Below are 14,854 nucleotides of genomic sequence, written 5' to 3' on the forward strand. Positions count from 1 at the left end.
TCAGCCAATAGAAAGAGTTCAACCTGAACTGCCAGAATTAACCTCCCCCTGCCCTTCCTGCGAAGAAAACACAAGCAACCCGAGACCAATTTCAGCCTGTTAAGGCTTCATAAGTGAACTGTAGCTTGATTACTCTGGCACAGTTAGCAAGGGACTCACACCTGGGCAAAGCGCATGCCTATAATTGGGTCCTGTACTCAATGTGTCATAGCAATCAAGGTGTACCTTATTGATGAGGCCTAAATAGGCAAAAATGTGGTCTAGGATTGCTTGTGCTCTGAATTTCACACAGATAAGCTCTGAATAGAGTGGCACGGGGGCAAAACAACTGTAGACTGAAATGCGGCCTGATAAACTACTAGGGGCTGTGTTTATTTCAAGCATCACACCCATCAGGTTTTTGCCTCTCCTCACTGTAAGACACATCATTCCTTGCTTTCAAGAGAAAATTTAACAAGTGAACTATGACAAGTAATAGTGAGGTACTCTGTTCATGTAGTTCAGATGAGGTTGTGGCCTTTTGCATTTCTTGCTGATATTAAGGTCCTCTTCAGTAAATTGTTCTTACAGGGAAATCACTAGAAACCAGTGTTAGCACAGAGTTGAAATATCCACAGGTTGAACGTTTTTGTGTAACTATTAAAAAGTCACAATGTGGACATCCTATATAAAATTGAAGGGTGTATCATTGGCACAGTAAAATGTATTAATCTCCTTGCAATCAAAACAAGGTCTAATACTATCAATATTAATGCAACTAGACATTTTAAAATGAGCATGAACTTCGCATGTAACGATCTTTCATACCGCTTTTTAGTTATGTTTCTGACCTCAAGGTTAAAAAACTATGAATTAATTCCCTATCTGTAAAATTTTAATGGTATAAGTAATGGTGAAATCTGAGTAAACATTTATAGCGTTCCATGGCTTAAGAGTGTTGGTTTCAAGCTGCAACTTTATAGGAAATCAGGGTGTAGGTGCATTTGTGCAATGCAGTACACTGGGTACAATTATGGAAAAGCAACCAGTAAGTTGGCATTGTACCACAACTATGAATCAAATTATCATATCATTCACTTACGGCAGGAAGCGGTCTCCCTCCATGCATGGACCTCTGCTCCGGCATCTTGGCAAGCGGCCGTGTATGCTTGCAGGCTGCTACAAAGCGCTTGTTGGTCATTGCTCAGCACACACATATCATAGAGGCAGTAGTTGAAATAGTTGGAGGGGTCGACAAGTGTGTGGCAGTTTTGGAATGGTCCCTCTGTTGCTGTGATCATGCCACACTTGGTATCTGCTGTGTATGGAGCGGTTCTTTCCTCGCTGCAGACCGGGCATTTGCTACTGCAGCCATCAGTGCATTCAGAATCTTTCACTGGCAGCTTCCAGGCTGCAAAAAACTCACTCACATTTGTACTAGATTTGCCATTGGGCAGCAGGAAATCATCACTCGGATCGTCATTAAAGTTGCCACAGAGGCCACACATCTTCTCCTTGTAAGTGGTAGGTACCTTCACCTGCACGTAATGTGCTCCGTCGTAGAGAACCTCCTCGCCTGCACCTGTGCGGACCACCATATTGTTTCCCTCTTGATTTACCATGACAAGTCCACCATCCAAGGTCACAGGTAGATTGTATCGTTCTTGGTTAATCTGCTTGCAAGACAATGACAGAAATCAGAGAGGATGGCAATAACATCTAATGATTATTGGACTGAAAATGTAAAATCCCTCCAATGTGTATGGATCACAATTGCAACCATGCTCTGCAGACAGGTCAACATGAGTCTATTACAGAAACAGACAGTGGAACTCAAAGAAACAGAGCAGTCATCACTAAACAGTCAGAGGTTCAGCTTCTGTCACTCTCTGGGTCTATAGTGGATACTGCATCTGGTAATGAGGTGGCTTGCCAATTCTAGTGGATTTGCTCTCGCCCTTCCTTCCACCAACAGAGCAATGGCAAAGCATTACACACTTAACATGTTTTTGAGCTGAAGCAGACATTCCAAAGCCAAAAAGCTCAACATTTCTAAAAAAGCTCCTTGTCTATGTATTGCCACTTGCAATGGGTTGTAATGCAGGAGTATTATCAATTAACAGGCTAACCGCTGAGTCAGGATCAGGAAGGTCTTGTACTCAATGGACCTCAAAAAAGGTATTGTGTATACCTTCACCAAGAAATGCACAAACTGTTCTGAATGAAGCACATCAGTGCAAAGAGGAGAATGATCAGGATATCGAGGAAGCTTTTATGCACAAAACCACAACCATTTGTGTTCACCCCATTCCTTGAATCAGGTGCCAGAGCTGGCAAAACTGATCTCTTTACCATTCGTTTATGTTCCTATCACAAATATAAATGCATGTAATGAGTTTTCAGGGCATTCTGAATTTCCCATTCCTTACCACTCCCAGTAATAATTTCAATCAAGTTAAATAAAAAACAAGTTACCAGGCACGGACCGTCCTTTAGGGTAGTGGGACCACGCCCCCCCACCTTTTGCCCCTCATGAAGATTGCCGGTGAGGGTGAACAAAGGACAGCCTGACAGACACTCTTCATGGTCAGGTCAGGCAGCCAGGAGCAGACATGCGCGAGTTGTGCAGACTCCTGGCTGCCTGAGCTGAACTTTGCTAGGCTGAAGAGGTCACATCTCCTATGGGTGTGACCTCCTTAGCTCAGCAAAGGTGTCTCAAGGCCCTCCCCCAGGTGACAAGGGAAGCGTCACCCATTGACTTCAACCTGGGTGCTTCAGGTTTAAGCCCTGAAGCGCCCAGGGCGAGTGTCAATCAGTGACACTTCGTCACAGAGTTGGATGGGGTCAGCAGTCTCACTGACCCCAACCCACTCTGTGACGAAGTTGGGACTGTTACCTTCGTTCATTGGCAGACCTAAGGTCAGCCAGTGAGGAAAGGCACCAGTCCCAACCCTCCTGGGACCTCCGAGGCTGAAGGTAAGTGTGTGTGTGTGTGATCTTCTTAAATGAATGCTTGGTGCATGCATGTTTGAATGTTGACAAGTGTTGTTAATTGACGTGCGTGCATACGTGTGTGTGTGTGTGTGTGTGAAAGAATGAGTGTGAGTGTGCTTGCCGTCCCCCCCACTTTTAAAACTGCTGGCCGCCACTGCAAGTTACTTATCTTTGGTAATGAATTATCTGGTGGAGGCATATTCTAGTTGCAGATTGCTTTCTTTAGAATTTCCCTCAGGTGTCAGCCTGGATCAGAAGATTTTTCTTCGAGCAGTACCCTTGCATGCCCTTAGGTGACGCCGGTCAACTCAGCGTCCGTCGTTGGCGTCATGGTCACCAGATGTGATATTGCGGGTCGTACATAGGTGCCACCCCAGCATGCTGACATCAGTTTCTTTTTAGGACTTTCTAAACCAGAAGCGCAGAGCCATGAATAACACTGACTCTGGTGCACCAGAACTAGGGGCCTGAAAGGGAAGTCCCTGTCCCTAGAAATCAGTTCGCAGACAGGGGAGGATGGGTGGGTTGGTAAGGAATCTTCAACTAGAGTATGTCTCTACCAGATAATTTGTTACTGAAGGTAAGTAACTTGTTCATCTAAGAGAGACTTCTAGTTGCAGTTTCCTTACCTTAGAATAGATCCCCAGGCAATACCATCCAGGGCAGGTCTGTGAACCAAGATGATACTAGGAAGTCCTGCTGGACCAAACGGGCAAAGTACCCTTTCCTTCGGACCTGACTGTCCAGGCAGTAATGTTTAGTAAAAGTGTGCAAGGATGCCCACATTGCTTCCTGGCAGATATGCAGGACTGGAACTCCTCATGCTAACACAGTGGTTGCAGCTGTTGCTCTGGTAGAATGAGCGTGCAAGCCCTCCAGTGGTTGCTTTTTTGCCAATGCGTAGCACATTTTAATGCAGAGGACCACTCATCTAGAGATGGTTCTCCTCTGCACCGCCTGCCCTTTCTTAGCACCCACATAACCCTCAAAAAGTTGATCATCAACCCGGAACTCTTTTGTACAATCAAGATAGAATGACAATGCTCTTTTTGGCTCCAGACAGTGGAGTATCTCCTCTTTCTGAGAAGGATGTGGGGCTGCGTAAAAAGTAGGCAAGGTAACTGATTGGCCTACATGAAAGGGCATGGCCACTTTAGACAGAAAAGAAGCCCTAGTACGAAGCACACCTTGTCAGGGTGGATGGAGGTGAAAGGTGGCTTCGAATGAGGAGCCTGCAGCTCACTCACTCTGCGGGCAGATGTGATAGCTACGAGGAAGTCTGTTTTCAGAGCAAGCCGGTGAAATGGACAGTTGTGAAGCCGTTCAAAGGGAGCACACATTAAATAGGTAAGAAATAAGGGGTATATTTATACTTTTTGGTGGAAAACTGCACTAATGCAGTTTTGCATCAAAAAGTTTTGCACTGGCTTGCACCATTCTTGAGCGCCAGCCAAGCACCTTATTTATGGAATGGTGCAAGCTGGCGCAAAGGGTAGGCTAGTGTAGGAAAGTACCATCTTTCTTGGCATGTTACCCCCAATTTTACATGTATGCCAGTATGTTTTTGCCTGTCTTACTGTGATCCTGCTAGCCAGGACCCCAGTGCTCATAGTTTATGGCCTAAATGTGTATGCCTGTGCAGTGCCTAACTGTGTCACTGAGGATCTGCTAATCAGAACCTCAGTGCTCATGCTCTCTCTGCCTTTAAATTTGTCACTGTAGGCTAGTGACTACATTTACCAATTTCAATTGGAATACTCGACCCCCCTTATAAGTCCCTAGTATATGGTACCTAGGAACCCAGGGCATTGGGATCCAGGAGATCCATATGGGCTGCAGCATTTCTTTTGCCACCCATAGGGAGCTCAGACAAATCTTTACACAGGACTGCCATTGCAGCCTGAGTGAAATAACGCCCACGTTATTTCACAGCCATTTTCACTACACTTAAGTAACTTATAAGTCACCTATATGTCTAACCTTCACTTGCTGAAGGTTAGGTGCAAAGTTACTAAGTGTGAGGGCACCCTTGCACTAGCAAAGGTGTCCCCACATAGTTAATGGCCATTTCCCCAGACTTTGTGAGTGCGGGGACACCATTACACGCGTGCACTACATATAGGTCAATACCTATATGTAGCTTCACAATGGTAACTCCGAATATGGCCATGTAACATGTCTAAGATCATGGAATTGTCCCCCTATTCCAAATCTAGTAATGGGGAGCCAATTCCATGCATCCCGGAGGCTCCACTATGGACCTCCAGTACAGCCAAACCAGCTCTCTGGGATTTTCTCTGCAGCTACAGTTGCTGCCACCCCACAGACAGGGTTCTGTCCTCCTGGGGTCTGGGCAGCCCAGTACCAGGAAGGCAGAACAAAGTATTTCCTCTGAGAGCAGGGTGTTACACCCTCTCTCTTTGAAAATAGGTGTTAAAGGCTGGGGAGGGATAGCCTCTCCCACCCTCTGGAAATGCTTTGAAGAGCACAGATGGTGCCATCCTTGCATAAGCCAGTCTACACCGGTTTAGGGAACACCCAGTCCCTGCTCTGGCATGAAACTGGAAAAAGGAAAGGGAAGTGACCACTCCCCTGTCCATCACCACCCCAGGGGTGGTGCCCAGAGCTCCTCCTGTGTGTTTCAGACCTCTGCCATCTTATATTCAGAGGTGTGGGGGCATTCTGGAGGCCTCTGAGTGGCCAGTGCCAGCAGGTGACGTCAGAGACCCCTGCTGATAGGTGCATACCTGACTAGGTGGCCAATCCTCCTCTGCAGGCTGTTTAGGTCTCTCCAGTGGGCTTTTCCTCAGATTACGCCTTGCAAGAGTTCATCAGGGTTCCTCTGCACTTCTCTCTTCGACTTCTGCCAAGGATCGACCGCTGACTGCCCCAGGACGCCTGCAAAACTGCAACAAAGTAGCCAGAAGACTACCAGCGACATTGTAGCACCTAATCCTGCCAGCTTTCTCAACTGTTTCCTGGTGGTGCATACTTTGGGGGCTGCCTGCCTTCACCCTGCACTGGAAGCCACGAAGAAATCTCCTGTAGGTCGACGGAACCTTCCCCCTGCTCCAGCAGGCACCAAACTTCAGCTTCACTGGTACTCTGGGTCCCCTCTCATCCTGATGAGCGTGGCCCCTGGAACACAGGTGGTGGACCCAAGTGACTGGGACTGTCTGAATTTGGAGGAGGTAAGTGCTTGCCTCCCCACCCCAGACAGTAATCCTGTGCACCGTGTGATCTGCAGCTACAAGGGCTTCTGTGCACATTTCCCAGACACCCTGCATGCACAGCCGAGCCTAGGTCCCCAGCACTCCATCCTGCGATGCTCAGCTCCCTGAGTTGATCTCCGGTGTCGTGGGACCTCTCTTTGCAGTGTTGAGACGACTGTCATGTTCAGACTTCTTGAACCCATGTTCAAGGACTTTTGCGGGTGCTTCCTTCTTGTCCATGGGCTCTCTACGTTGCTGAGGGCTCCCTCTGTCTTCTCTCTCAAGTGGAGACATCCTGGTCCTTCCTGGGCCCGGGCAGCACCCTTTTTCTCCAACTGCGACTCTTGCAGGTAGTAAGGTTTGTTTGTGGTCTTTTGCCAAGGAAACAACTCTGTATCCTCCAGCACGCCGTGGGACATTTTCTGCATGAAGAAGAACTTCCTATCTCCTTTCGTTGTTGCAAAACCTGCAGCTTCTTCCAACCAGAGGCAGCCATTTTGCACCTTCATCCGGGGTTTAGTGGGCTCCTGCATCCCCTGGACACTTTAGCGACTCTTGGACTCGGTTGCCTTCCTTTGCAGGTCTTCAGGTCCAGGAATCCGTCTTCAGTGCTTTGCAGTTTGTTGTGGTTCTTGCAAAATCCTTTATCACGACTTTAGTGTGTTTTTGGGGAAATAGCAGTACTTTACTCCTACTTTCCAGGGTCTTGGGGTGGGGTTTCCTTTACACCCTAAGGGGCATATTTATACTCCGTTTGCGCCGGAATTGCGTCGTTTTTTTTTACGCAATTTCGACGCAAAACTAACTCCATATTTATACTTTGGCGTTAGACGCGTCTAGCGCCAAAGTCCATGGAGTTAGCGTCATTTTTTAGCGTGGACACCTACTTTGCGTTAATTATATGCAAGGTAGGCGTTCCCGTCTAAAAAAATCGACTCCGAGGCATGTGCGTCGGATTTATACTCCCGGGCAAAAATCACGCCCGGGAGTGGGCGGGTCAAAAAAAATGACGTACGGCCGCTTTTGCGCCGTTTTTTAGCACCTGCAAAAGGCAGGCGTTAAGGGACCTGTGGGCTCTAAAGGAGCCCAGAGGTGCCCTCCCATGCCCCCAGGGACACCCCCTGTCACTCTTGGCCACCCCAGGAGGACACCCAAGGCTGGAGGGACCCATCCCAGGGACATTAAGGTAAGTTCAGGTAAGTGTTTTTTTTATTTTTTATTGTGGCATAGGGGGGCCTGATTTGTGCCCCCCTACATGCCACTATGCCCAATGACCATGCCCAGGGGACAGAAGTCCCCTGGGCATGGCCATTGGGCAAGGGGGCATGACTCCTGTCTTTGCTAAGACAGGAGTCATTTCTATGGGGGTTGGGAGTGAAAAACAAATGGCGCAAATCGGGTTGAGGCGAAAAAATTGCCTTAACCTGACTTGCCCCATTTCTTCACGCCCAAGCTCCATTTTCCCCTACACTGGCGCTGCCTGGTGTACGTCGTTTTTTTTAACGCACACCAGACGGCGCCGGCGGCTAACGCCGGCTAACGTTATTCAATAAATACGGCGCCCGCATGGCGCTTCAGAATGGTGTTAGCCGGCGCTAATTTTTTTGACGCAAAACTGCGTTAGTGCAGTTTTGCGTCAAAAAGTATAAATATGGGCCTTAGTGTTTTCTCACACTCCCAGCGACCCTCTACACACTACACTTGCCTAGGGGTGCATTCGTGGTTCGCATTCCACTTTCTTAGTATATGGTTTATGTTGCCCCTAGGCCTATTGCATCCTATTGTGTTTTACAGTGTTTGCACTACTTTCTGTCTGTTTTACTTACCTGTTTTGGTTAGTTGTGTATATTGTGTATATCTTACTTACCTCCTAAGGGAGTATATACTCTGAGATATCTTTGGTACATTGTCACTAAAATAAAGTACCTTTATTTTTAGTAACTATGAGTATTGTCTTTCTTATGATATAGTACCTATAACATATAAGTGACATTGCATGAGCTTTGCATGTCTCCTAGTTCAGCCTTAGCTGCTCTGCTGTAGCTACCTCCATCAGCCTAAGCTGTTAGAACACTACTACACTCTACTAATAAGGGATTACTGGACCTGGCATAAGTTGTTAGTACCATGGGTACACACTACAAGCCAGGCCAGCCTCCTACTGCTAGCGTTAAAAAAATGATGTTAGCCAGGCGGGGCTGGGGGTGGCGGTATGAGAGGAGTGGGTTTTGCACCAAAAAATGACGTTAGGCGAGTTAGAGTAAAAAACAAATGACTCTCACCAGCCTAGCTTTATTTTCTGATGCAAAACCATCCATACCACATGCCATCTGTCTTAGAAAAGACAGGAGTCATGCCCACCACCCCAATGGCCAGCACAGGGGACCATGGTCCACTGGGAATGGCCATTACACCCAGTGCCATGTAGGGGGGGCCATTTAAGGGCCCCCAATGGCATTTAAAATAATAAAATATAATACTTACCTGTACTTACCTATACTTACCTGGGATGGGGTTCCCCATCCTCCGCTGTCCCTCTGGTGTGGGTGGGGGTGTCCCTGGAGCCTGGCGAGTGCACCTATGGGCTTATTCCATGGTGTTTCACCATGGAAGTAGGCCCACAGGTCCCCTAACACCTGTCCTGACCCAGGAGTTAAATAATGGTGCAAAGCACGCTTTGCACCATTATTTGATCCCTCCTCCCCCCTGCGTGAATTACACACAGGGGATGAAAATGGGGCTAAGGCTATAGAGTCATGTTTTGCACAGGAACTCCTACCTTGCATCTCATTGACGCAAGGTAGGTTTCCACATCCCAAAAATGACTTTGGTGTTTTGTAGCGAATTCGCGTAACAAAAAAGGATGCAAATTTGGCACAAAATAAGAATAAATATGCCCCCAAGTCCCATTGGGGTATTATGAACAGGGAAGGAGGAAAGAGATGGTAAGGCCCTTAAGAAATCATTCAGCAATGGGAGATTTAAATAAGGAAGGTTGGTCAGGCAATCGAAGGAAAGCCGAGATGGCAGACCAAAAAGCCTTTAGGGTGCTCAGAGCCATGCTGGGCCAAAGAAAGAATAAACAAAAGAACCTCCAAAAGAGGAGCAGCGAGGGGGTCAATAGATTTGTCTGTACACCATGCCGCAAATTTGTTCCAATCTCAGGCGTATACCATTTTGTTGGAGGGATACCTAGCTGCAAAGATAAAGTTACAGACTTCGGGTGGAAGGTCAAAACCTGTCAACTGCTGCCGCTCTATTTCCACGTAAGAAGGCAGAGACTAGGGAGGTTCAGTTTGAGAACCGTCTCCCGCTGCTGCGTCAGAAGATCTTCACGAAGGGGTATTCTGATTGGAGGATCAATGGCTATTTTCAAAAGCTCTGGATGCCATACTCTTTGTGCCCAATCTGGAGCCACAAGAATAACTTGGGTCCGGTTGTTCTTGATCTTTTTGAGAACTCTGGGCAGAAGTGGTATTGGTGGAAAGGCGCACAGGAGGCCTGTACTCCACTCAAGATGAAAACTGTCGCCAAGCGAGGGCCTCCTTGGAAACTCCAACGTGTAAAACAGCTGACATCACGCATTCTCTGCGGAGGCAAACAGATCGAACCAAGGATCTCCTCACTTCTGAAAGAGACCTTGAGCCACCTTCAGATGGAGACGCCATTCGTGATCGACCAGGCATTGACGGCTGAGTTTGTCTGCTCTGACATTTAGAGAGCCTGTGAGTTGTTGAACCACCAGGGAGTTTCACTCATGGTCCAGCCATGTCCAGAAGAGGACAGCCTCCTGACAAGGGTCCATGAACCCACCCCACCCTGCTTATTGCAGTACCACATGGCAGGGGTGTTGTCTGTGAACACATGCACCACTTTCCCTTTGAGAGAGGGAAGGAATGTTTTCAATGCTAGTCAGATTGCCCTGAGCTCTAAAAGCTTGATATGGAAGTCAGACTCTGCTGGAGAACAGACACCTCTGATCTCTGCCTGTCCTACGTGGCTGTCCCATCCCAGGAATGACGCATCTGTCATTACAATCGCATCTGGCTGGGGAAGGGAAACGGATCTGCCTCTGTCCCAGTCACGGTTGAAAAGCTACCACTGCAGATCTTACGCAATCCCCTCCAAGATTTGGACCATGACTGAGAGATTCCCCAGATGGTGCATTCACTGGAACTTCAGGTCCCACTCCAGATCCCGAATATGCCATCTAGCATGAGTCACCAGCAAGGTGCAGGAGGCCATGAGGCCCAGCAGCCTCGGACTAATTCTTACCGAAATCTAGGATAGAGGCTGAAACGTCGGTATGATAGCTGAATATCCTGGACTCGCCTTTCGGTAGGATAGGTCCGAAACTGCACTGTGTCAAGAACAACTCTGATGAAAGGTAGCATCTGAGAGGGAGTCAGGTGTGACTTCAGCACATTTACAGTAAACCCCAGCAGACTCAGGAGGTCTGCAATAGCCTGGAGGTGGGGGACGACAGCCTGGGGCAAGCCTGCCTTCAACAGCCAGTCGTAGGGGTAGGGGAAGACTGAAAATCCTAACCGGCACAGAAGAGCTTACACCACAGCCATCACTTTGGTGAACATCCGAGGGTGCTGGTAAGGCCAAAGGGGAGCACAGTGAATTGAAAATGCTTGTGACCTACCACAAACCGCAACTAATGTCTGAGGGCAGGCAGGATAGGAATATGGAAACAAGCGACCCGCAAGTCCAACGCTACCATCCAGTTTCCTGGGTCCAGGGCAGATAGAACCTGAGCCAGAGTGAGCATTTTGAACTTCTTCTTCCTGAGGAAGAAATTGAGGGACCGGAGGTCGAGGATGGGGTGGGGGCCCTTCTCCTTTTTGGGGACCAGAAAGAAGCAGGATTAAAAATCCCGAACTACTTCTGGCACAGGGACCCTCTCTATAGCTCCCTTTGCCAAGAAAGTCATAACCTCCTTGCACAGAAGTGCCAAGTCATCCTCTGTCATCCGATCGTAGGATGGTAGCATTGAGGGAGCGGTAGTTTGGAAGGGGAGGGAGTAGCTCCTTCAGACTATTTGCAAAACCCACCTGTTGGTGTTCCAGTGGGGCAAGTGATGGTCGAATCCTACCTCCGACTGGTCCCTTGTGGGGAAGTGCCAGACTAGGAAGGTTTGGAGGCTGCAGCTGAAGGGGGAGGGAGTGTACTGTCTAGACTGCTGGCTTCCTGATCCTCCCTGGATCCTACATCCTCAGCCACGAAGAGGCTGAGCAGCATGTGTGGCACTGTGGCTGGAGGGGAACAGGCATGAATGGGTGCCCCTTTCATAGCCGCAAAAGTGGCAAAAAGAAGGGGGGGGGACTGAGAGGGGTGAGTGACAGCAGCGAGGCGATAGCCTGGGACCTCTCAAAGCACTTGAGCGCCGAGCCTGCTTTGCCCCCGAAGAGACGGGTGCCATCAAAGAGCATGTCCATCAAAGTACATTAGACATCCCTGAAAAGCCAGATGACCTTAGCCAGACATGGCACCTGAAGGCCACCGTCAAAGGAACCGACCTGCCCCAAGAGAGTCAGTTATCGAGAACACATCTGATTGTAAATTTGGCTGCATCTCTCCCATCAGCAACAGCCTGGGAGAGAATGTCCCGGGCCTCCTCGTGGACCTTTGGCAGCACTAGTGTGACCGTGTCCCATAAAGTATGGGTGTAGGGGCCCAAGGGGCATGCAGTGTTCACGGAACCCAATGTCACGCTGGAGGAAGAAAACATCTTCTTCCCAAAGTGTTTCAGCAACTTTGATTCCCTATCCAGGGGAGTGGAAGGGAATATACCATGGGACGCTGAGGCTTGGATGAGCCGGGTCGTTAATCACAGGTGTATGGCGGTGGGCTATTGTCCTATTGACAGGAGCCCCTGTGCTGGGTTTGGACCAGGTCCCCAGTAGGACATCCGTGAGGACTTCATTGAAGGGCAAAAGGGGTTCTGATGTGGAAGCCCCAGGCTGAAGCACCTCAGTCAGGAGAGTAATCCTGACAGCCACCGAAGGCAGCTTGAGGCCCAAGACCTAATCCACTCTACACACCTTGATGGAGCAAGAAGCCCCCTCCTCTGTTGCCACTGTGGAGGAAGAAAGTATACCAGTATCAGGGGAGGTATCTAGACCAATGGCTTCATCTAGTTCCGGAATTCTAAAGGGTCCAGCGACCCCTCACACTGTCACCAAACGCATTACCACAAGAATAAGGGTCAGGATCCAATCTAGGGACCAAAGCCCTCCCTGAAGTCGGAATTGGCATCAAGCAATGCCACTCAGGCTCTGGGTCAGAGTCAGCAATGAGTATAGGATCGATGCCAACCTCAGGTCCAGGCAATGTCAGAAGTATTGATACCAGAACAGTCGTCAGGGAAGGGCGCAATGGTACAACAGTTGCGGGTTGAGATCCAGAAGCAGATCCCTGGGTGCCCCTCAGAGCCAAGGCCGAAGCTGCCGACACGGAGCCTGAAGGGACCCCTTCCAACCCTGGGTGCCCAAAGCCTCCAGACTGCCCAAAGATGCAGTGCATTGCCTTGTAAAATCCCTTTAATTGGGCAGGGGTGGCTTCGGCTCACGGAAACTCAGGGCGGCGCGCAGCTGACCCAGAAACAGGCTCCGAAGATGGAGACCCAGAGTGAGATAGCTCCTTCTCCCAGATCGTGTCATCCGACCAACGGGGTGAAGTCAAAGAAGGCTTGGTTTCTTGGATTTCTTCTTGTGCTTGCCAGAATGGCCCGATGATTTCAAATGAGACAAGGAGGAGTGGTGATGGCTCCGCAAGCGTTCTTGCAACCTTCCTCTCGACTGAAAGCAGAAGCAATGCGGTGCCAGACACCGGGCCACAAGCAGCTTTAGTGACTGCTCCCGCAAAGCCTTTGGGTTCATGGCCCATCAGTCAGAGCATGACTTCAGGTTGTCGTCATGCCCCAAGCACCACAGACACACCAGGTAGGGATCCTTCACCAACATCATGCAGTGACAGGAGTCGCAGGGCTTGAAGCCAGTCTTCCTTGATGACTTCTCAAAGCACTAGAAGTCAAAAAGCTTCCACGAAAAGTCGAAAGGTCAGTCAAAAAGTGACTGTAAGGGTAGCTCTCTCCGAATCTTCGTGGAGGCTGGTGCCGAAAGAAAAGAACTAACGTCACTGTGATGGGTTGGCACCTGTATATGACCCACAACGTCATATACCAGTGACCATGATGCCAATGACATATGCGGAGTCAACAGGCACCACCCAACAGTATGCAAGGATACTGCTCGAAGAAAATTTTCTGGATCCAGACTGACACCTGGGGGAAATTCTAAAGTAAAGAATCTGCAACTCGAGGTCTCTATCAGATAATCTGACTGCAAACATTTGCGTCAACACATTTTTTGAGCACTAATAATATTACTGGCCTTCATGGGAACACGTTTAAGAAATTGGTGTATAATTATTTTGTCTAAAGTTTCATACGTATCAATTCATCAGGATTTCCAATAAATCCAAATCAAGATGTCAAGTCTTCCAGTGGGATGCTTATTGTTGTTAAATAATAACTGATAAAAAGAACTTACCGTCACAGTCCATCTGCTACCTAGATTTAAGGTGATATTGTGGTGGTCCACTGACACCATAATCTTCTTGGCATCCACTACATTATGAACCACAACTGAAAACCTGTGTTCTGGATGGGCACCGCAGATGGTAGCCAGAGTGTAAGTGCATGTTCCTTGGTAATCAAAGTCAAGGTAATCAAATGATATGTAGTGACCATGGCCCACTGCCACACATACACCAAATCCAGATGGGTGGCAACCCTGGACCCCGTCCACAACTTTGCAATCCTCGTTGGTTCCACAGGATGTTTTCACACATTGTGTGTCTCCACTGTCTGTGCACCTGCATCGCTCCTGGCATGAAGCATCTGGAAAGAAGTCCTCTCCTTTTTGGTAGTACCTGCCCCTGTAAGTGCAGCCGCAGTCTGCAATGGGGACACACTTATCTCCGCTCAATAGATATCCACTGTCGCAGAAGCAACCTTCAGTGCACGGCTCATCACAGCCAGTCGGCGGGGCAAGTCCATAGCATGTGCCAGGACATCCGCTGCCACACAGCTCGTAGTGACTCTTTTCGGGGCATTTGGGATCTTCAGAAGACACAAAAAAGGAATCGTTATTGTTTAATTCGCAAATCTGTAACAGAGGTCTTGGGTTTAGTGGAAGATTATCACACATTAAAGACGATTATTCAGCAGGCACACACAACTGTTTCCATTATAAGCATGGGCTTGAGAAAATGTCTCCTCCCCTTAAAATGGGAAAAGATTATTGTCAAATGCAGTGAGGCAAGTTCCTTTGATGGAGCATTGATGTTATGGTCAGAGGGTAATTACCTTTTGATAGGTGTTCTGCCTCTCTTGATACTGTTCTAGGAAGGATGACTATATCCCCCTTATATGCACCCTTGCACATACTAGATTCAACAGTTTAGATAAGGCGGCTGCAGCAGTTTGATCGCAAGCTACCAGTAGCTCACAGGCTGCCACTGAGTAGCTAGCACATGATAGTTGCCTGTTACCAGGCTTAAGAATATACAGCTGTCCACCTGATAAGGTAGCTAGTTGAAAAAATTTGCATGTTGCTGTGAGGACTCCTATGCTGACAGCGCAGGATGATGCAGTTTAC

The 14,854-nt window shown here is 48.5% G+C and overlaps 1 protein-coding gene across 1 annotated transcript in view; it reads right to left on the reverse strand.

The window, feature by feature from the left end:
• Positions 1 to 14,854, reverse strand: part of LOC138246476 (IgGFc-binding protein-like) — a 372,467-nt gene that overhangs the window by 297,588 nt on the left and 60,025 nt on the right. The window contains exons 8-9 of the mRNA XM_069201113.1: positions 13,745 to 14,316; positions 1,082 to 1,652 (exon numbers count right to left, since the gene is read on the reverse strand). Of these exons, the coding sequence (XP_069057214.1) occupies positions 1,082 to 1,652; positions 13,745 to 14,316 (1,143 nt within the window). The remainder of the gene's footprint in view (positions 1 to 1,081; positions 1,653 to 13,744; positions 14,317 to 14,854) is intronic.

The sequence above is a fragment of the Pleurodeles waltl genome, chromosome 7 (genome assembly GCF_031143425.1).
Source record: "Pleurodeles waltl isolate 20211129_DDA chromosome 7, aPleWal1.hap1.20221129, whole genome shotgun sequence".
NCBI lineage: Eukaryota > Metazoa > Chordata > Amphibia > Caudata > Salamandridae > Pleurodeles > Pleurodeles waltl.